General features: G+C 42.1%; 1 protein-coding gene across 1 annotated transcript in view; it reads right to left on the bottom strand.

The window, feature by feature from the left end:
* The window catches only part of st18 (ST18 C2H2C-type zinc finger transcription factor), a 412,589-nt gene that overhangs the window by 6,944 nt on the left and 384,129 nt on the right, over positions 1 to 21,516 (bottom strand). Inside the window, exons 19-22 of the mRNA XM_078540528.1 lie at positions 12,560 to 12,781; positions 9,351 to 9,442; positions 7,379 to 7,482; positions 6,836 to 6,979 (exon numbers count right to left, since the gene is read on the bottom strand). Coding sequence (XP_078396654.1) covers positions 6,836 to 6,979; positions 7,379 to 7,482; positions 9,351 to 9,442; positions 12,560 to 12,781 — 562 coding nt within the window. The remainder of the gene's footprint in view (positions 1 to 6,835; positions 6,980 to 7,378; positions 7,483 to 9,350; positions 9,443 to 12,559; positions 12,782 to 21,516) is intronic.

The following is a 21,516-nucleotide window of genomic DNA, read 5'->3' as shown; positions in this document are numbered from 1 at the left end:
CCAGTGATATACTATCAGTATAAAAATGCTTAAACCTCCTTAGTAACCACTTACTGTATCAATAGAAATTTTGTGAGCTTCCTAAACAAGCTATTTCTTTTTGTCAAGTATTAACTTGTTACAGGGAGGATACCTAGAACTCCTCTTCACCTGCAAATGCCATTAGGAGAATCAAGGCAGCTCAGTCTAAGCTATTATTTTTGAAGACCTGAATTGATCCTTGTTTCCTCAGCTAATTCCAAATTACAATCATGGCCCCAGTAGATAACCAAAAATGATTCAGGCCACTTCTGATTCAGATCAGCGACTAGTTTACTGAGTATGCTTGTAAAATGGGTCAATTCTTAACAAAGGTGTCAGAGACATGAGATCGAGGGCCTTGATTTGTCTCCTCCCCAGGCTCAGGGGAATAATTCTGTGTGAATGGAGTGAGCAGAGTAAATAGAAGTTTAACTAGAATCAAACCAATAGCTTTAATAATGTGACAATCAATGATATGTATTCAGGTCTTAGACATCAGGAGGCTGATTTTAACTCTTGGGGCAGGATTTTGCCCTTGGCGGGGGTGCTCGGCAGGGTGGGTGGGGGCGGCTGGAAAGCCGACCGCCGCCCGTGATCGGTACCGCACCGCGCCGCGCTGCGATTTCATGCGGATGGGCCAATTAAGGCCCATGCTGCATGGATCACGAGCGGCAGCGCTGAGCGCTGCCTGTGCGGGCAGGGGGAGGAGGGAGAGCCGGGCCTAGCACGCAGTTCGCGCATGCGCGAGAAAGAGCGCTTCAATCTCCTTGAGGCACAGAGGGAGATTGAGGCGCTGTGTAGAAAAGAAAAAAAGAAAAAAGAGAATAAAAATTTTATAAAACATGTCCCCTCATGTGACTCTGTCACATGAGCTGGGACATGTTTTTAATTCAAAAATAAAGCTTTTATTTAATGTTTACTTGTTTTAGGAAACCTTGCTTTGTTAATGGCCTTAATAGGCCTTTTAATTATCGGCGGGCGTGCAGCCGACTCCGGCTCGTGCCTGCCAAATGAAATATCACAAGACTGCATGATGATGTCAGGACACACGCCAGACATCACTGCGCGTCATTTTACGCTCGGGCATGTTGGGCATGTGCCCACACACCGAGTGTAATATTCTGCCCCTGGTGCTGGTGAAAAACAGCTATTGGTGGACAAACTGTTTGTTATATACCCACCCTGATACTATTTTCCATTGAACATAAGAAAAGGATAGGTCATTCAGTTCCTTGAACTTACTGCACCATAGATCATATCTGATGGGTACCACAACTCTGGTCACTTTTGCTCTATTTCCCTTGATAAACTATCCATCTCAGTCTTACATAAAATTACACAGGGTATCCAGCACAGACACCAACCACAGACAACCAGTCCATGTTGGCATTTATGCTCTCCTTGAACCTCCTCCCATCCTTCCTCATCTAACTCATTTAGCATAACCCTCTATTCATTTCTCCTTCATATATTTATCTAGACTTTCCTTAAGTACATCTATATTATGTGCCTCAACCATGAGTTATGGTAGCAAGTTCCATATTCTCACCATCTCTGGGTAAATATTTTTTTCTGAATTCCCTATTTGAATTTTTGGTGACTATCTTATATTGATGGCCTCTAGTTTTTCCCTTCCCCACAACTGGAAACACTCTCTTTGTGTCTACTCTATCAAAATCTTTTAATAATCTAGATGACCTCTATTAACTCATCCCTCAATGTTCTCTTTTCAAGAGAAAAGAAGCCTGTTCATCCTTCCCGAAAAGTATAATCACACATTTCTGGTGCCATCCTTGTAAATCTACTTTTCACTCTCTCCAGTGCCTCTATGTCCTACCTATAATATAACGACCAGAACTGTACCAGTATTCCAAGGGTGCAATTTTATGGCACCATTACGGCAGGGGCGGGGCTGTAAAATGCAGCGAGGCGTTCAAAAGTCCATTGACTTTGGCAGGACCGTAAAATCCCACCAGCGTAAAATTCCGCCCCAAGTGTGGCCTATCCAAGGTTTGATACCAGTTCAGCATAACTTCTCTACATTTCAGTTCCATCCCTTTAGGAATATACCCTAGTACTTGGTTTACATTTGTTATGGCCATATTAACCTGCATCACTAATTTTAGTGACTTATGTATTTGTACTTCCAGATGCCTTTACCTTATTTAGATTTTTATTTTCCAAGTAACTTGTGATATCCTTATTTTTCTTACCAAAATATATCTCTTAATTATCAGTGTTGAGATTTGTCAGTTATATGCCTATTTTTCAAGTTTATTAATGTCTTTTGTAATTTCTTGCAGTCCTCCTCAGTATTGATTATTCCCCACAATTTGGTATCATTGCAAATTTATAAATTATGTTTTTGATTCCAAAGTCTAAAGCACTGATATAAACCGTGAACAGTGGTCTCAACTGTGGAACCCCACTTTCTACCTTCTGCCACCCCGAATATAACTACTTTTCACCCGAACTCTCTGCTTTCTGTCTTGCAACTTGTCCCCTGATTCCATATTCTCTAACCTTATTTGTTTATTATGTGGCACCTTATTGGAGGCCTTTTGGAAATCTAGATCAATTGCATTCACTGCTTTACCCTTGTCTACTCTCTGTGTTACATTGTCAAAGAATTCAGTGATGTTGGTCAAATGAGACTTTTCCTTTTGAAACCCATGCTGACCATTCATCACTATATTTTTGATTTCCAATTGTTTTTCTATTTTATCCTTTAGTAGGACTGTCATGAAGCTATTAATGTACATAATATTTTGGAAAATATTTTTCTTTTAAAATAGAGGTTTAGTCTGTGGGTGTGTCTTAATTGGATTAAAGCCAGCTCGTCTGGGTGCTTTGATATGGACTAGTTTTGATATGTAAGAGAGATAGCGTGCATTTGCATTTTTTGAATCGAGCATTCAAGAAGTGGGGTGAAAATTGATGCCTTTCTAGCAGCTACCAAGCAATACATTTATATTGCTAATAAAATTGGTATTATGAAAGGCATTTCATTGTTAAAAGGTGAAATTCAAAGAGGCTGTTGATTCAATGAGAATTAACATTCAATGGAGCTGGTAGGTACAACTTCAGTAAGTTTTCGGGTGTGCAGGCAGAGGCAATGTAAGATCAAAACGCAGCTGTAAGCCTCCAACTGGCTCCACAGTGAAAATAACCTCATTTTGAATTTGTAAGGTGAAAATGCTTTGCCTGGTGTTTGGTTAAGTCTATGGGTTGCTGTTGCCTTAATGGAGATTAGTTTGGGAATTTGTTAAAAGTTATGATAGTAGTCATTTGTAGCCATGTGTACATATATTTTAACCTGTGTAAATTAAAAAAATGTTTCATTTAGTTTAATGTAAAACCTCGAGGACAAGTGTTCTGATCTCTGAGTTTAGAGTCGCATCTCAAACATAATACTTAAAATTATTGGTTATGACAGTTGTTTAAAGTTTCCCTCTGGGATTTTAAAAATAACTCCGCTTTACCAACTGCATCAATCATAAAAAGGACTTCCATTATTTTTTGTATCACCAAAGCGAGACTGACTGGTCAATAGTTCCCTGGACAAGTTCCATCTCCCTTCATAAATATAGGTAACATGTTAGCTATCCCACAGTCTTCTGGCATTATATCTTTATCCATAAGGAAATATTGAATATATATAATAGTGCCTCTGCTACCCCTTCTCTAGCTTCTTTTAAAATGTGCTTGAAAAATATGCTTACTTGAAAATTGGCCATGGTGTATAATGGGTGGCTAATGCATTATCATCCACTGCATAAAGTTAAAATTAGCCCTTGTTTCACCTCAAATTAACATCAGTGTTTTATAAAATAATTAATGAGGAGCACACATTTAACAGAGTTTGCAAGTATTAATTCAATAAAAAACTAAGACAACACCAATCACTGTTCAACAGGTTTGTATTATTCCTTTTAAAGTCATTGTTAGTTATTTTAATTTTTTCACTCTACCTTGAGTTGGTCCTGCATTTCAAATTACCAGTTAGTTGAACTGTAGAGATAGACAATAAAACATGATGCAGCCATTCTTCTGTTGATTGTGCTCTGACTATTTTACATTACACCAAATAAATAATATTTCAATCCTGTATGCACCATAGGCCTGTCAATTTTTAATTTGGCTGATTACAAGGCGCATTACTTCTAATGCCAGTCAATGTTATAGTTTTGTATATAAAACATAACCCCAGAGGGAAATGGGTTCACCACTCATTTTACATGATGTAACTTTATTCTTATTTGACCTTAAAACCCCTAACATGTTCATTACCTGAGCTTCCTGTGGTTTATGGAAAACCCCATCCCCCTAAACTGGAGATCTACAACCTCTGTGCGTCTTACGATTTTGAGGTGGAGAAGATGGACTAACTTTCTGCCTTCAGATGATTTTAGTAAAAATATCAGCATGAGTACAAAGTGATACTCCCTTCCCATTGGCACTGTAATTATCATCAGAAGGAATTCTACCATCACACGTGAAAATGGCTGATTGCCACAGTGTCCTCGTTCTCCGTTCCTTTGTTGATCTGAATGTGGCTTTGCATTCTCAGTTTCAAACACAGTGAAGGTCCTGAACTTGCCCATATACTGGATTGGAGGCACAGTTTTCACAACACCTTCCCCCGTTAATAAAAACACTGTCACAGGGTTCCAAGCAACCACCTCAAAAACATTATTGGTAGAGGCCTGGATGCAGGAGTCCTGGCCACTGCCTTAATAGGGTGAGGCACAGAGAAACTTAAAAGGAAGGGAGAATATTATTTAAAAAACATAGAAACATACGCTTGGATTTTTGCAATGATGGACAGCTTCTCCGTCATTGTGAAAATGGCGGAGTGGCTGAAACCTGGAAGTCCCACCCCCGAACTTACCATTTTCACAGGGGCGGGAATGGGCTCAGGTCAGAATTTGCACATGCACATTTCACAGAGGCAACTGCCCATAAAAAACAACAGCTGCCTCCAGTCATGTCTGATTTTTGTTAGCCGGGAATGGGAAATGCGATGTATGCAGATTAGACCCGGGAGGAGCAGTTCTAAACTTGAGTCCTTTGCAGAGATAGGGTATCCTTTTGGAGAGGTAGGCTATCCCTTTGGATATGGTCCGGGACATCTTTGAGAGAGATAAGGTGCCCTTTGGGAGAGGTAAGGTGCCCTTTGGGACATGAATGCGCATAAAAAGTGCATAAACTCATTGGAACTGTCAAGAGAGCTAGCAAGAGGAACTGTCAAACATGTCAAAAGAAACTGTGAAAGCGGCAAAAAGGAACTGTCAAAGGCAATTGTCAAAAGCGTTTGTCAAGCTGGCAAGGCATTTAAAACTTCGACCCTTTAAATCTTTGAAAAACAAGCCTGGAGTGTTTAAAAAAATCAGTGCTTGTTCTTTCACTTTGTCTGCTGACATAAGCCTGAGGTCTACAATCACTGGATTAGAGCTACATGACTGATTTCACATCCTTCCATTGTCACAGTAAGGTGCTTTCTATTTCAAAACAAAAACAGAATTACCTGGAAAAACTCAGCAGGTCTGGCAGCATCGGTGGAGAAGAAAAGAGTTGACGTTTCGAGTCCACATGACCCTTAGTTCTGTTGAAGGGTCATGTGGACTCGAAACGTCAACTCTTTTCTTCTCCATCGATGCTGCCAGACCTGCTGAGTTTTTCCAGGTAATTCTGTTTTTGTTTTGGATTTCCAGCATCCGCAGTAGTTTTTTGTTTTTATCTCTGCTTTCTATTTCAGTTTGGTTGACAGATCCAATTGCTTATAGACTCTTTGAAGTGGGACTATAAATTCCAATGCATGTTTTTATAAGGGATTATTTGCTTGAATGAAATGTTTGTTCTTATAAGGGTTTATGTAGATGAAAAAATTTAAATGTAGCGAATGGGCTTTATGATTAAGAGCATTTAAAAAAAAAATATAGTGATGGACACTTAGAACTTTATTTTATTTCATCTCTTCATGTGTACTGAGGTATGCCCATGGTGGATACTACGTGAGCCGGCATGGTAGGTGTAAGGGAAAAGGGCGGCGGGTCGGGGGTGTGGGTTGTCATGAGTTGGCGCTAAGCTGGCTTTGGGGCTATAAGGGCCCATGGGGGTGTTGAGAGGCATAGGTTGACAAGGAGGGTATGATAGGCCTTGGGGGATGGTACAGGCTATGAGGTAGCACAGGTTGGCATGGATGGGGCAAGGGGAGTGTGTGGAGGGCAAGGGGATGTGGAGGGATGGGGGCTGGAGGAATGCTTTTTGTTTTATTGTTTTTTTAAAATCCTTAACAAATTGTGGTGCACTGAGGCAGGCCTTCTGCCCAACTCACCTCTGCACCCAGCAGCCTCTGCACTCGTTCTGGGCTTGCCCAGCCAGACTCCCTAGAAAGCCCCACCACCCCGGAACAAAAATCCTAACTTCTGGGGCACTTTTTCCCGGGTCAGGTTTGCAGAGCCGGGTAATGTCCTCTGTGCTCTCGATCCAGGAGCAAAAATCCAGGCTATAATATCTAATTGCTGTTTAATTCTATTCTACTAACAGCAGTCAATAATTAACATGTCTGTGGCAGAAGCATATATAGAAAGAGTCTATTATTTATTTTAGTTTGCTTTTATTTTATTTTTTTAACGTTACAGGGAAAAAAATAAGCCACAGATGTATACTTTAAGAAGTCTGAAATGTCGCAATGACATCACAAAGCATATCAGTTAAAAAATTGATTTAAGGGGTCATAAGTATTCACATTTTCATAGTCATTATGCTGTTCAAAAATGTTTTAGTTTCAGTTACTTATTTGATATCTTACCATTTGTGGGAGTTGGATGTCAGCGAGGCTGTTAATAAGGGCCTGACTCAGACCAGCTAATTCCTTTAACAAACTCTCATTGTGCTGCTCAATTAGTTTATTCTCCTCCTCAATTGTTTTCAAATTGCTCTCCATGGAAGTAATCTAAAAATTTAGAAATAATTTTTCTTTAATTACATAATGGGCGTTTTACAAATTTCACAGAAATACAGCTTTGATTTATGATTGACAATGTAGCACTAAGATGCTTGCAGGTATTAATCTACAGAATTAGGCTGTATGTCAAGTTGAGTTTATTGATGTGGCTATCAGCTAAATCATAAAGATGTAGTATTTATTCAACACTTTGGAACAATAAATGGGGAAATAGATTCAAACATTTAAAGAAGGGAACCAAGTTTATAGCATTGTTTTGGGTAAAGAGTAAAAGGTAATCTTGTGTAGCAACTCCATTTCTTCATAGAAACCATTTCTACATGCCTGCTAAAAATGCATTAAATGGTTTCTGGTGTTCTGTTCAGCTCCAGTACTGGTTAATGTTACCTGGGTCTGGAGTTTTATCATATCTGCTTCCATTTTTAAGTTTGATTCATTCAGCTCCTTAATCTCGTCATCCAAATGATTGATCTCCTCATCGTTTTCAGCTCCTATAGGAAATAAAGGCATGACATATATTGATATGGAACATACCCATAGATGGCGCACACAGTCAGTTGAAAGGATATGTTATCTGGAGATCACTTGTTAAGTTTAGTTTAGGTACTGCAGACTGTATGTTCAGTACTGATTTCACTGATGTGTGTAAGTGGGGGAGGTCACTTAATCTGCATCTGGTTTTCCCCCCACAAGACAGAGGAATGTTTGTTCTCTGCCAGGACTAGAAGGAGGGCCCAATTTCCCCTACCAACCCCAAAAAACCTCAAAGAATTCCATTTGTAAGGAGCCGAAATGCTAATCAAAGTTATGTACTTCCTTCAGCGTCCAGATTGAAATAAGGATTTGGATTCCCAAGTACTCCCTGTCACCACTGTTTACCAATTCCTAGTCTTTGGTGAGATACAGCAAGTCCTGGCATTGGACTGTCCACTCGACTGTGCCACTGACCTTTTGTTGAGGTGGGCCATTTCTGACAGATGGGTGGTTCTAAAATCTCCCTATTGGATTTTGATTGCATTTCTAAACTCCTCTGCTTCTACACCTCTCTTTACTCCTTGAACGCACCTCATTGATCAACCTTTAAATCACCCTCCTTGTATCTCTCTCTTTGACTCTGCATGAATTGTTATCTGCTCCTGTGGAGTGCCTTGGGGGATTTTTCTACTTTTTAAAGCACATCCGAGGAGGTCTCGTTGTGCAATTGGTAGTGTCGCTGCCTCTGGGTCTGAAGCTTGGGATTTGAGTCCCATCCTTGATGGCCAAGGAAGGTGCATTCATTACATAGCCAAACCACCTGCAAATCCTTCCAACATATGCCAACGGCAGGTGGTATAAGTGGGAGAGAATGCTGGTCAGTCATGTGATGGAAAGAACATTGAAGTCTCTACCATTATTATCCATACTACAACATGCACGTAAAAGTGCATGTTACCACAACAACTTAGACTCCCTGAGCGAATCATAGAACATCACAACCACCACCATTACTACTCATTTTTTTAATATTCTTTCAAGGATGTCGCTGGCTAGGTCAGTATTTATTGCCCATCCCTAATTGCCCTGGAGAAGGTGGTGCTGATTTCTCTTCTTGAACTGCTGCAATCCATTGTGCTATTGATATGGGAGGGAAAACAGAGGAGGAGATGGGTACAGCATACGGGACCCAGAGAATTAAGGACTGGAGTAAGAGTTGTACCTATGAGATCACTAAAAAATGCCAGGAATTTCAATAATGATTTTTAAAAATTCTTTCATGGGATGTGGGTGTCACTAGCAAAGCCAGCATTTGTTGCCCATTCCTAATCACCCTTTAACTGAATGGCTTGCTAGGCCATTTCAGAGTGCAAGTAAGAGTCAACCACATTGGTATGGGTCTGGAGTCACATGTTGGCCAGACCAGGTAAGGGTGGCAGATTTCCTTCCCTAAAGGACATTAGGAAATCAGATAGATTTTCATGACAATCGGTGATAGTTTCATGGTCACCATTATGACTAGCTTTCAATTCCAGATTTATTAATTGAATTTAAATTCCATCACTGCCATAGTGGGATTTGAACGCATGTCTTCAGAGCATTAGCTTGGATTTCTAGATTAAAAGTCCAGTGATGTTACCACTACACCACCATCTTCCCCTAAAAGCTCAAAATTATATTATAAAGAAAACAAGTATGAAGTTCTGGCATTGAAAGATAGAGATAATTTATTTAGAAAGCTGTGAAAAAGCGGAGGGCTAGATAGGAATGGGATATAGGTTATGTACCTGAGATGATGCAGTGCTTCTTCCTAACTGAAACAAACTAATTTACTTGGATGTTTTATGTATTTTGATCATGTTTTAGAATTAATACTTGTTCTTACCGCTACTTGCCCTGAGCTTGATGGTCATCAATTCATCCCCTGACAGTTTGCCTTTCTTCAGTGCTAGGGAAGCTCGGGGACAACCTGACAAGCTGGAAGCACAAAAATATGATGACAGAAATAATTTTCTGTTCATTTTAAAGAAAGGAATTTAGTTAAGTGCAGCTACTTAAGAAGCTGTACAAATGTATGTTGAAATGCTGAGTACTGTGGTGCAGATACATAAGTACCTTTGAATCAAGCAATAGTTTCAATTAAGGGACACATGCCTTTCATCTGTGGGTGTCAATGATCTCGACCACAAATCAATTTAGAGTCACTTTAACTTAGAAATTACCATTTGCAAAAACAAAAGTGATTGGTTAATGCATCACTGCTGTTTTGAGAGATGCATTAAACCATTTACTTCAAAAAAAATGAACAGAAGAATATCATAGAAATACATTAAAGAGTCATCTGCTACTATTAACAGCTCTAATTTCCAGTCTTTAAACCTAGGATGATGAAAAATGAAATAAGGATACTTGTGAACTATATATAACCAAATTAGACAGTTTTAAAATTGAATAATGTTATCCAGTCCATGACCTGACTTCATACATAATTAGTACTTCACTTTTTTTCTTTCTTCATTCATGGGATGTGAACATCATAGCAAGACCAGCATTTGTTGCCCGTCCCTAATTGCCCTTGAGAAGGTGGGGGTGAGTTGCCTTCTTGAACCACTGCAGTCTGTGTGGTGAAGATATATCAGGTTGGGTATGGGACATTGCCCTGAGGAACTCCTGCAGTGATGTCCTGTGGCTAAAATGATTGAGCTCAACAAGCACAATCATCTCCCTTTGTGCTAGGTATGGCTTCGGTCAGTGGAGTCTTGTTCACTTCAGTTGACTTCAATTTTACTAGAGCTCCTTGATGCCACACTTGGTCAAATGCTGCCTTGATATCAAGGGAGGTCAATACACCTCACCTCTGGAATTCCATACTTTTGCCCATGTTTGGTTGAAGGCTGTAAATGAGTTCTGGAGCTACGTGATCCTGGCAGAGCCAAAACTGAGCATCGACGGGCAGGTTATTGATAACCCTTTCCATTAGTTTATTGATGACTGAAAGTATTTTGATGAGGCAGTAATTGGCTGGATTGGATGTGTCCTTTTTTTTGTGGACAGAACATACCTGCACAATTTTCCACTTTGTTAGATAGATGTTCATTTGTTCATATCTTCACACACACTCTTCTTCCTTTGTGGAATAGTGGTGAGGTGTTGGAAGGATTAGCAGGCTGATGTGAACTACGTCATGAACACTGCTTCCATGATAGACAAGTCTTCGGGTAGGATTTGAACCCTAAGCTCCTGGTTCCGAGGTAGGGTAGCTACTGAGCCACATGAACTCCTTATAGACTAAGTGTTAATGTTGTACCTGTACTGGAACAGTTTGGCTAGTGGCACAACTAGCTCTGGAGCACAAATCTTCATCACTTACAGCCCAGATGTTGTTGGGTCGATAGCCTTTTCTGTAAACCAGTATGCTCAGCTATTTCTTGATATCAGTGGAGCTAATCAGATTGGCTGAAGACTGGCATCTGTGATGGTGGGGACCTCAAAAAGGAAGCTTAGCTGGATAATCCACTTGGCATCTCTGGCTGAAGATAGTTGCAGATACTTTATCTTTGTTTTTTCTACTGACGTGCTGGGCTGTGCCATCATTGAGGATGAGGAGGTCATGTTGGTTATTTAATTGTCTAATACCATTCACAACTGGATATAGTAGGACTGCAGAGCTTTGAGTTGATCCTTTGGAGGTGTGATTGCTTCGGTCTGTCTATCTCATGCTGCTCCTGTTTTAGCATGCATGTTGTCCTATGTCACAGCTTCACCAGGGTGGCACCTTATTTTTGATGTATGCCTGGTGCTGCTCCTGGCATGCTCCACATTTCTCATTGAACTAAGTTTAGTCCCTTGGTTTGATGATAATGGTGGAGTGAGGAAATTACAGGTCATGAGATTACAGATTGTGGTTGAAAACAATACTACTACGGCTGATAACCCACAGCACACCTTATGGATACCCAGTTTTGACCTGATAGGTCTGTTCAGAATCTATCTCATTTATCTCATTTAACACAGTGGTAGTGCCACACAACATGATGGAGGGTATCCTCACTGTGAAGATGAGCCATTGTCTAAACAAAGGCTGTGCAGTAATCACTCCTACCAAATACAATCCTGGATAAATGCATTTGTGACAGGTAGCCTGGTAAGAGTGAGGTCAAGTAGATTTTCCCTCATATTGGCTCTCCCACCACCTACCACATGTCTAGTCTTGCAGTTAAGTTCTTCAGGGGTTGGCCAGCTCAGTCAGTAGTGGTGCTACGGGCCACTCTTGGTGATGGACATTGAAGTCCCCCATCGAGAGCAAATTCAGTCCTCTTGCTACCCTCAGTGCTTCTTTCAAGTAATGTTCAACATGGAGGAGTACTCATCAGCTAGGTGGTAATCAGCAGAAGGTTTCCTTGTCCAATGGATGACATGAGTCTTCATGGGGTCTGGAGTCAATGTTGAGGAATCACAGGGCTACTCCCTCCTGTCTGTATACCACTGTACTGCCAATTAATTATTCTTCTGATTATAACATTTTCTCTACTTGTGATGGGGTATAGTTTACAACCAGTAAGTATCACAAATATAATATATCCTTCTGCATTCAACCTGAACAGCTTTGTAAATAGTTGAGCATTCATGTTCAATTCATTAGAAAAGGGGCTACATCTTCCAGCAAATGCATTTGAAGTTACCGGGTTAATGCATGGTTTTAGAAAGTGCACAGAGATATTTAGCATGTTAAGTGCTCGCAGGGAAACAACACCAGTCTGAAAATATACCCTGTCTCAGATCACAACACTGCTTGCCTCTTGTTATCTCTCTCATTATAACATCTTTTAATCTGCTTCGTATTCTGACTCACCTCTTAAATGTGAAGCAAATATAATGCATTTCTAAACAATTTTGATGTGGTCATATGTTACAGTATTTTGAATAAAAAGCATCTTTTAAACGTTAATGCAAATGGATGAACTTAATTTGCATTGAAGTATGAAGTATAATGCAGGACAAGTCCTCCAGTCTGAATCCACTCATTTCGAATATGGCTACAAAGGAGGTGCATTTTTACTACAGGCGTAACAAAAAGAATGCTTCCATACTAACCTTCTGTGAGTGACAAAACTGCCATTAATGTGACCAGATCCATCACAGCCTGGTGTAGGGCAGGTTGTACCTTCAGCTTTGCCAGATTTCCATGGGAATTGGGATCCATTCAGAGAAGCCTCCTTTTGTCTCTTTGCAGCTAAAGGGCAACCTGATGCACTGCGATGTGATGAGTACTTGCCAGATATGTGACCCTGCCCATCACAACCTATCACTGGGCACCTTAGAAAGACAGCAACAATGCGCTGTAAACCACCTTATCTATGGACCATGGTATCAGGTCACATGCAGAAAATAGTGTTATTATACAATCATTGAATCACAGAATGGTTACAGCACAAAAGGAGTCTATTCAGTTTGTCATGTCCACTCTGCAACAGCAACATGCAACTAGTCCCAATTCCCAACCCTATCACCATCACCCTGTAAATTGTATCTCTTTGGATGCTGATCCGGTTTCCTTTAGGAAGCCATAATCTGCTTCCATCACACTCTCAGCCAGTGCATTCCAGATCCTAACTAGCCTCCACACAAAAAAGATTTTCTTTACCTCGCCATTGATTCTTTGGCCATTCACCTTATATCATCGTCCTTTGGTTCCTGATCCTTCCAACAATTCTCTCTCTCCAATTTGTGTAGACCCCTCATGATTTCGAAAATCTCTGAGGAGGACTACTCGAATTTCTCCCATCTAACCAGTGTAAGTGAAGTCCCGCTTCCTTGGAATTATTCTTGTAAATCTTTTTTGCACCCTTTCGAAAGTAAACATCCTTTCTAAAGTATAGTGCCCAGAATTGTGCTGAATACTCCAGTCAAGGCATAACAAACTCATCATAACTTCCTTCCTTTTGTACTCTATGCCACTACTTATAAAGCCTAAAATCTCATATGCCTTTTTAACCACTTTCTCAACCTGCCCTGCCTCCTTCAACAATTTGTGTACAGTTTATCTCTTGTCTCCTATACTCACTTCAGAACTACACCCTTTATTCTTTATTGCCTCTTCCAGTTCTTCCTATCAGAATGTATTACGTCACATTTCTCAGCACTAACTTTAATCTGCCATGTATCCACCTACTAACTTCCTCCAGTCTGAAAGAACAACTGTTCACCACTACTCTCTGCTTCCTGTCAAACAGCCAACCTCATATTCATGCTGACATTGCCCCTTTTATCTCATGGGCTTTAACTTTACTGACAGATGTATGAGCTTTTATTCATTCTTTGCAGATCAGCTCAGCCATCTGTTTGGCAGTTTGAAGGCTGCCTCCAAAAACACTAATGGATTCTGTAGTGCAGAATTTGTTTATTCAGCTGTCCCCTGGAATGTGAGTTTGATGGCTTTGACAGGTTTGCAAGCTTCTGAAAAGAATTATGTTTTCTCAACTGCCTTTCAAGTGATTCTTCTTCATTTTGACAGATTGATAAGCTTTTCAATTACTTCCAAATGTTATTATAGGGCATGTGAGTTCTGTTTATAAAGTATATACAGGAAGACTGGGTTATGGGGGGGGTAGAGGGTTGAAGGGCAGGGTGATGGGGTGAAGGGAGTAAAGGGGGTAGGGGAGTGAAGGGGGAATCAGAGGATAGGGGCTGGGGAGGGTAAAAAGAGGTAGGACAGTGAAGGGGATGAAGGGGTAGGGGGTGAAGGGGTAAGGGGGTTAGGACGTAGAGGAAGTGTGAAGGGATAGGGGTGTAAGGGGGTAAATAAGGATGCAGGGAGTGTGAAGAGGGGCTAGGATGTGAAGGGGTGGGGTGTGAAGGAGTAAGCAGGGCAGGGTGAAGGGTGTTTGGGGAGTGGTTAAGGGGGTGAGAGTGAAGGAATTATAGGTGAAGGGGTGAGGGGAGTAGGGAGTGATGGGAGTGGGTGGTAAGGGGGGTAGGGAGTGATGGGAGTAGGTGGTGAGGGGGATAGTTGGTGAGGGGGTAGGAGGGTGAAGATGTTAGGGGTTAAAGTGGGAGTGGGGGTGAAGGGGAGTGAAGGGGTAGGGAGATGAAAGGGGTGAGGATGAGGGGCAATTTACTCTAATCTGAAGAACTGGTACATTGTTTCTGGGAACGGATGCAGGCTTTTTAATGTGGCAGCTTTGGTATCAGCCCACCTCTGTCTCTGCCGGAGGCAGCAGGCCTGACTCCTGGCCATATCACCCCCCAAGAAATGAAAAATCCCACTTACCAGCACTGCTTTTGGGATTAATCCTGACTCCTGCTTCCCACCTCCAATGGGAAAATTCCAGCCCTTGCACCCAGGGCTATTTAATACCCAGTTCTGTCCTTTTCTGAATGTACTTTTTTTCTGTGTTATCGCCACAATATCACATTCCCATGTGATCATCTGTGCCTGCAGCTCACCAACCTTAATTAACAGGTTTTATGTCTTTACATCCATGCACTGTAAACCTAACTTAGACCCTATTGTATTATCTCTTAATCTGGTCACTTGTAATACCTTACTATTTCTTACTCTAGTGCTATGTGTCACTCCCAATCCTTTGTGCACCTTGTTTCCTCTTTCTAAAGTTACCACCTGGTTCCCATCACCCCACCAATTTAGTTTAAATTAAACTCCCCAGTAGCACTAGCAAACTGAGGATGTTGGTTCTGGCTCTGTTCAGTGCAACCCACCACCCCCAGAACTGGTCCCAAGGTCCCAGGAATCTAAAGCTAAAACTGACAAGGGTGGTGCTGTTGTTGTCTGGAGTTCCGACTTCTACCTTGCAGAGGCTGAGTGCCGACTCTCAGATTCTTCTTCCTACTTCCCCCTGGACCATAACCCTACAACTGGACATTGAGCCATTGTTTCCAGGACTGTCACTGACCTCACCTCCTCTGGACATCTTCTCTCCACAGACTCCAACATTATAGTCTCCCAAGCCGGCACAGCCTGCTTCTACCTCTTTCCCAAAATCCACAAACAGGACTGTCCCAGTAGATCCATTGTTTCAGCCTGTTCCTGCCCCACTGAATTTATTTCCTCCTATCTTGACGCTATTTTCTCTCTCTAGTCTCTTCCCACCTACATTCGTGATTCTTCTGACATCATAAGTCATTTCAACATTTTTCAATGGGCGTCCAATCCCTCTACAACTCTATCCCTTACCAGGATGGTCTGAGGGCTCTCTGTTTCTTCCTTGAACAGAGGCCCAAACTATCCCCATCCACCACCACTCTCCTCTGCCTGGCTGAACTTGGTTTCTCACTGAAGAATTTCTCCTTTAACTTGACTCACTTCCTCCAAACATAAGGTGTGGCTATGGGTACCTGCATGGGCCCCAGTTATACCTGTCTTTTTGTCTGGTATGTGGAACATTCCTTGTTCCAGTCTACTCGGGCAACCCCAACAACTCTTTTTCCAGTACATTCATGATGACTCTATCGATGTCGCTTTGTGCTCTCGTCTGTACCTGGAAAAATTAATCAATTTTGCTTCCAATTTCCACCCGTCTCATCTTCACATGGTCCATCTCCGATGCCTCCCTTCCCTTCCTTGGCTTCTGACTCCACTTCTAGTGATAGGCTGTCTACCAATATTCATTATAAGCCCAATGACTCCCGCAGCTACCTCAGCTACATGTCCTCATACCCTGCTTCCTATAAGGACTTCATCCCATTCTCCCAGTTTCTCCATCTCCGTTGTATCTGTCCCGATGATACCACCTTCCAAAATGATGCTTCTGACATGTCATCCTTCTTCCTGAGCCGAGCTCCCCATGCAATGTTGTTGACAGGGCCCTCAACCATGTTCGATCTATTTCCTGCACCTCTGCCCTCACCACTTCCCCTCCCTCCCAGAACCATGATAGGGTCCTCCTTGTCCTCACTTTCCACCCCACCAGCCTCTGCCTTCAAAGGATCATCCTCCACCATTTTTGCCAGCTCCAGCATGATGCCATCACCAAATACATCTTACCCTCACCTCCTCTGTCAGTATCCGTAGGGACTGTTCCCTCTGTGACACCCTGGTCCACTCTTCCATCAACCCAACACCTCACCCCCTTCCCACGGTATCTCCCCATGCAATTGCAGGTGCCTTAATACCTGCTCCTTTACTTCCACCCTCCTCACCGTCCAAGGTCCCAAACACTCCTTACAGCTGAAGCAGTGATTCACTTGCACTTCTTTCAATTTAGTCTACTGCATTCGCTGCTCACAATGTGGTCTCCTGTACACTGGGGAGACTATACACAGACTGGGTGACTGCTTTGCGGAACACCTTTGCTCATTCCATAAGCATGACATCTACCTTCACGTTGCTTGCCATGTCAATTCAACATGTTGCTGACATTTCTGTCCTCAGCCTGCTACAATGTTCCAGTGAAGCCCAATGCAAACTGAGGAAACAGCACCTCATCTTCTGATTGGGCACTTTACAGCCTTCTGGACTTTACATTGAGTTCAACAGACTCTTGTTTTGCCATTATCCCATTCTGCTACCTTGCTTTCAGACAGGGCTGACCCTTATGCTGGTATTAACGCCTGCTTTAGTCTTTAATACTATCATTACCACTCCCTTTGTCTTTGTCATTTAATCTCTCCTGACCTTCAACCTATCCCTGACCTTCTCCTTTGCTCCACCCCCTTTACAGCAGCATAAAACCCATCACCTTTCTTCCTCTCTTCAGCTCTGAAGAAGTCATACGGACTTGAAATGTTAACTCTGTTTCTCTCTCCACACATGCTGCCAATTCTGCTGAGTCTTTCTAGCATTCTCTATTTTTATTTCAGATTTCCAGCATCTGCAGTATTTTGCTTTTATTTAATCTAAAGCCCACCCTCCTGCAACATCTCTCTAGCCACGCATTAGTTTGCTCTGTCATCCTATTTCTATACCCACTAATGTGTGGCCTGGGAGTAATTCAGAGATACTACATTTCAGGTCCTACTTGCTGGTCTCTTTCCTAGCTCCCTAGAATCCGCCTGCAGGACATCATTCCCCTTTTTACCTCCATTTTTGATACAGATATGGACCATGACCAATGACTGTTCTCCTAGGGTCATAGATTCATAGACATTTACAGCACAGAAGGGGGCCATTCCGCCCATTTTGTCCGCACCAGTCAACAAAGGTCTGACTACACTAATCCCATTTTCCGGGGCTATGGCAACACAAGTGAATATCTAAATACTTCTTAAATGTTACAAGAGTTTCTGACTCAACCACCCTTTCAGGCAGTGAGTTCCAGACTCCCACCACCCTCTGGGTGAAAATATTCCTCCTCAATTCCCCGCTTAGCCTTCTAACTCTTACCTCTTATCTATGCCCCCTGGTTATTGACCCCTCTACTAATGGAAAAAAATGCCTTCCTATCCACCCTATCTATGCCCTTCATAATCTTATACACCTCTATCAGGTCCCCTCTTAACCTTCACTGCTCCAAGGAAAACAGCCACACCTATCCAATCTTTCCTCATAGCTCAGACCCTCCAGCCTAGGCAGCATCCTGGTAAATCTCCTCTGCACCCTCTCCAGTGCAATCACATCCTTCCTATAATGTGGTGACCAGAACTGCATGCAGTACTCCAGTTGTGGCCTAACCAGCATTTTATACAGTTCCAGCAAAACCTCCCTGCTCTTGTATTCTATGCCTTGGCTAATAAAGGCAAATATCCCATATGCCTTCTTAACCACCTTATCTACCTGCCCTGATACCTTCAGGGATCTGTGGATATGCACACCAAGGTCCCTTTGACCTTCAGTACTTTCCAGGGTCCTACCATTCATAGTGTAATCCCTTGCCTTGTTAGCCCTCCCTAAGTGCACTACCCCACACTTTTCTGGGTTGAATTCCATTTGCCACTGTTCTGCCCACCTGACCAGTTTATTGATATCCTCCTGCAGTTTACGGCTATCCTTTTCACTATTTACCACCCTACCAATTTTCGTATCATTCGCGAACTTTTTGATCATACCCCTTACATTTAAGTCCAAATCATTTATGTACACCACAAACAGCAAGGGCCCCAGCACTGAGCCCTGCAGAACCCCACTGGAAACAGACTTCCAGTCACAGAAACAGCCCTCTACCATCATCCTCCGCTTCCTGCCTCTCAGCCAATTTTGAATTCAATATGCCACTTTGCCTTGGATCCCATAGGCTCTTACATTCTTGACCAGTCTGCCATGAGGTGCCTTGTCGAAAGCCTTTTCAAAGTCCATGTAGACCACATAAAATGCATTACCCTCATAAATACTCCTGGTTACCTCCTCAAGAAATTTGATCAAACTTCTCAAACACGACCTTGCCTTATCAAATCCAGGCTGACTATCCCTGATTAATCCATGTCTCTCCAAGTGCAGATAAATTCTATCCCTCAGAAATTTTCCTAGTAACTTCCCCACCACTGATGTTAGACTGACTGGCTTGTAATTTCCTGGTCTATCTCTTCCTTCCATTTTTAATAATGGGACAACATTAGCAGTCCTCCAGTCCTCTGGCACCTCACCTGTGGCCAGAGAGGATTTGAAAATTACCGCCAGAGCCCCTGATATCTCTTCCCTTGCCTACCTCAACAGCCTGGAATACATCTCATCTAGGCCTCTGGATTTATCCACTTTTAAGGCCGCTGAACCCGTTAGTACCTCCTCTCTCTCTCTAATTTCCTCTAATATTTCGAAGTCCACTTGGGCCAAATCGTATTTCATCTTAGTAAAATTAGCTTTTCCCCAGTTTAGGACTTTTATTCCCGCCCAACCTTATCTTTTTCCAAAACTATCCCAAATTTAACTGAGTTATGGTCACTATCCCCAAAATGCTCCCCTCCTGATACGCCTTCCACCTGCCTGTGCTATTTCCGAATATTAGGTCCAGAACTGCCTCCTCCCTTGTTGTGCTTTCTATGTACTGGCTAAAAAAGTTCTCCTGGATGCAACTTAAGAATTTTTCTCCCTCCCTACCTTGCACATTAAAACTATTCCAGTTAATATTTGGGTAGTTAAAATTCCCTACTATTACTGCCTTCTTATTCTTACACTTCTCTGAAATTTGATTACATATTTAATCCTCTATCTCTCCCTTATTGTTTGGGGGCCTATAGTACACACCCAACAGCATGTTTGCCCTTTTTGTGTTTTTTACTTCTAGCCATATGACCTCATTTGATGATCTTTCCAAAATATCATCCCTCTTCACTGTTATAATTGATTCCTTGATTGATATTGCGGCCCCCTCCCCCTCCTCTTCTATCCCCCTATCTCATCTGAATACCCTATGTATTCACCCTCCCCTCTCAGAGTGCTCTGAAGCTGCCCAGTGACATATTTGACTCTAGCACCAAGGAGGCAGCTTATTATCCTGGGATCACATCTGCCACTGCAGAAACGTCTGCCTCTTCCCCTAACTGTAGAAGCCCCCAACACAATTGTTTTCCATTATTCTTCCAGCTTCCCCCTGTAAATTGAATCAGTTGTGGTACCATGGACTTGGTTCTGGCTGCAAACCCTACAGGAATCATCGTTTTTCACCAGTGTTAAGGACTGAATACTGGTTGGAGAGTGAAATACTCTCAGGGGGACCCTACACTACCTGCCTGATCCTCCTTGACAGCTTGGCAGTCATCCATTTCCTTTTTGCCTGAACACTCTTAAACTGCACGATGACTATATCCAGATAAGTGCTATCTACACTGTTCTCAGCCTCACAGATGCTCCTCAGTGATGCCAGCTGCGGCTCCAGCTCCAAAACCTGGAGCTCAAGCTGCTGCAACTGACAGTACTTCCTGCACATGTCTTGTAAGTGTTAATGTTCAAAGAAACTTGTGTGTGCTTGTCCAAGGAATGCAGAAAGTTAACATTGCAGGTACAGCAAGCAATTAGGAAGGCAAATGGCATGTTGGCCTTTATTGCAAAGGGATTGGAGTATAGGAATAAAGAAGTCTTGCTACAGTTGCACAGGGTTTTGGTGAGACCACATCTAGAGTACTGTGTGCAGTTTTGGTCTCCACATTTAAGAGAGGATATGCTTGCATTGGAGGCACTACAGTGTAGGTTCACTGGGTGATGGGGTTGTCCTATGTTTAGAGGCTGAGCAAATTGGGGTTATATTCTCCGGAGCTGTGAAGAATGAGATGATCTCATCGAAATCTACAAAATTCTGAAGGGGCTTCATAGGGTGGACACTGAGTGAGTGTTTCCATTGGGCAGGGAATCTAAAACATGGGGGCACCATCTCAGGATAAGGGGCCAAACATTTAGGACTGAGATGAGGAGAAATTTCTTCACTCAAAGGGTTGTGAATCTTTGGAATTCTCTAACCCAGAAGGTAGAGAATATCATTGAATACATTTAAGGCTGGAATAGGCAGATTTTTGGTCTTTCTGGGAATTAAGGGATATGGAGACCAGCCAGGAAAATAGAGTTAAAGCCCAAGATCAGCCATGATTGTATTGAATGGCATAGCAGGCTCAATGGGCATATGGCCTACTCCTGCTCCTATTTCTTATGTTCTTTTAGTTGTCCAGGAGATAAGAATTGTCCTGGAGTTCCCACATGGAACAGAATGTGCACTCCATGAGACTAAGGTGCTCTGCCATGCCTCTATTTATTAGATCTGAATTTAACAGAAATAAAATAAAGCCTTAGCAAAGACTCAAAATTAAGAACTCACCAGCTACTCACCAACCAGCTCAAACTGAGGCCACTTTTAGTTATTTTTACCTAATTTCTTGATATAATTCTATGCCATTTTTCTCTTATGATATAAAAGTGATTTAAATAACATTGTTTTTAATGCTAAATTGCCGTGACAAATTTTGGATACATGCTTAATAAGTAAAGGAGAAAGAATAATGAATTATTAATTTTAGGATTGATCTATTCAAATGTCGAGAACACATGGCACGCAACTGGTCTTTTCAATCATTGCCAAATCTGTCGCGAACATGTCCAGAATTACAATGTTATGTTCTCTGCAAGCAAAAACTCCTGCTAGTCTGGATTATCCTGCAGGGCAAGGATAATC

Source organism: Cetorhinus maximus, chromosome 4 (assembly GCF_964194155.1).
Source record: "Cetorhinus maximus chromosome 4, sCetMax3.hap1.1, whole genome shotgun sequence".
Lineage (NCBI taxonomy): Eukaryota > Metazoa > Chordata > Chondrichthyes > Lamniformes > Cetorhinidae > Cetorhinus > Cetorhinus maximus.
This window is presented reverse-complemented; position numbering and strand designations above follow the sequence as displayed.